The sequence below is a fragment of the Brassica oleracea genome, chromosome C9 (genome assembly GCF_000695525.1).
Source record: "Brassica oleracea var. oleracea cultivar TO1000 chromosome C9, BOL, whole genome shotgun sequence".
NCBI lineage: Eukaryota > Viridiplantae > Streptophyta > Magnoliopsida > Brassicales > Brassicaceae > Brassica > Brassica oleracea.
Window position 1 is genome coordinate 4,128,827 of NC_027756.1, and position 1,248 is coordinate 4,130,074.

General features: G+C 36.1%; 1 protein-coding gene across 2 annotated transcripts in view; it reads left to right on the plus strand.

The window, feature by feature from the left end:
* Positions 1 to 352: 352 nt before the first annotated feature.
* Positions 353 to 1,248, plus strand: part of LOC106318499 (probable manganese-transporting ATPase PDR2) — a 7,661-nt gene continuing 6,765 nt past the window's right edge. Inside the window, exons 1-3 of one of the 2 annotated variants that reach the window (XM_013756504.1) lie at positions 353 to 516; positions 654 to 954; positions 1,038 to 1,130. In XM_013756504.1, the coding sequence (XP_013611958.1) occupies positions 706 to 954; positions 1,038 to 1,130 (342 nt within the window). In that variant the 5' untranslated portion in view covers positions 353 to 516; positions 654 to 705. Of the gene's footprint in view, positions 517 to 644; positions 955 to 1,037; positions 1,131 to 1,248 lie in introns of both variants that reach the window. The other variant, XM_013756503.1, reaches the window with a different exon arrangement.

The window sequence follows — 1,248 nt, forward strand, 5'->3', positions numbered from 1 at the left end:
TACTTTTTATATTTTTGAATTATACTTTTTCAAATTCAAATTTTATTTATAAAAAAAACTTCTGTTGATTTTTTTTTCAATTTTTTTTTTTTGAAATTCGAAAATTATTTTTGAAACTTTTTTCAAAAAAAAATTTAATTAAGTATTTATTTATATATTTAGTAGAATCTTAAGCTCTATATTCCAAAAACACTATCAGACCCTTCAACTCTAAACCTTAAGTCTAAATTAATTAACCGATTATAAATGTCTTTTTTTCTTCTTTAAAATGTGGAGTTAAAATTGTTAAAATAAAAAAATGGTATATTTGATAATTTTTTCCAAAAAAGATAAAATGAAAACTAGGAAAAAAGAAGGAAAAGTGTATATTAGCCTGAAAATGATGGTTTATCGTCAACCGAGAATCTCTGGGAGAAAACCTCAATCGTGAGTCGTGATGGTGAACGAGATTCCTTTTGCTTACGCTCACTTCGTGATCGAAAAGCCCTAGTTTAGATCCTCCCGATTCAAGCTAAGGTCCGTCTCTTCCCTTCCACTTAGATCTACTTCAGAATCAACTCTCTCGACTGAGTTGAAGAATCATAGAAATTCATGTAGCTTCATGATTGATTGCACCGTTTTTGTTGTGTGATGCGATTACTAAGGTTGTGCAGACCCCAAGGAACTTCAGACGACTGAGGGAGAGAATTAGGGTTTTGGTTTGGGATGACTAGCTTTCGTGTGGGAGGGAAGGTAGTGGATAAGGTTGATTTACGTAGGAAGAAACACTGGGCATGGCGTTTGGATGTTTGGCCCTTTGCGATTCTCTATGCTACTTGGCTGACTACGATAGTCCCCAGCATAGACTTCACTGATGCTGCCATCGCGCTTGGTGGCCTTGTTGCTTCTCACATCTTAGTCTTGCTTTTCACTGCGTGGTCTGTTGATTTCAAGTGCTTTGTCCAGTTTAGCAAGGTAAATATAGTTTCATGAGTCTTCTCGTAACTGTTCTTTAAATTAAAGGTTTATGATGTCCCTGTCTTTAAATTGATTCACAGGTTAACAGTATCGATCAGGCAGATGCATGTAAAGTTACCCCAGCCAAGTTTTCCGGTTCTAAAGAAGTTGTGCCTCTTCATTTTCGTAGCCAAGTGAGTTCATTCAAGACTTTAGACTCTATAGTTAAGCTGCCACTACAGGAGTGAATGGTTTAGCATTTGAAGTGAACTTACAAGCTATGATGATGTCCAGTGTTCTCCCCCCCCCCCC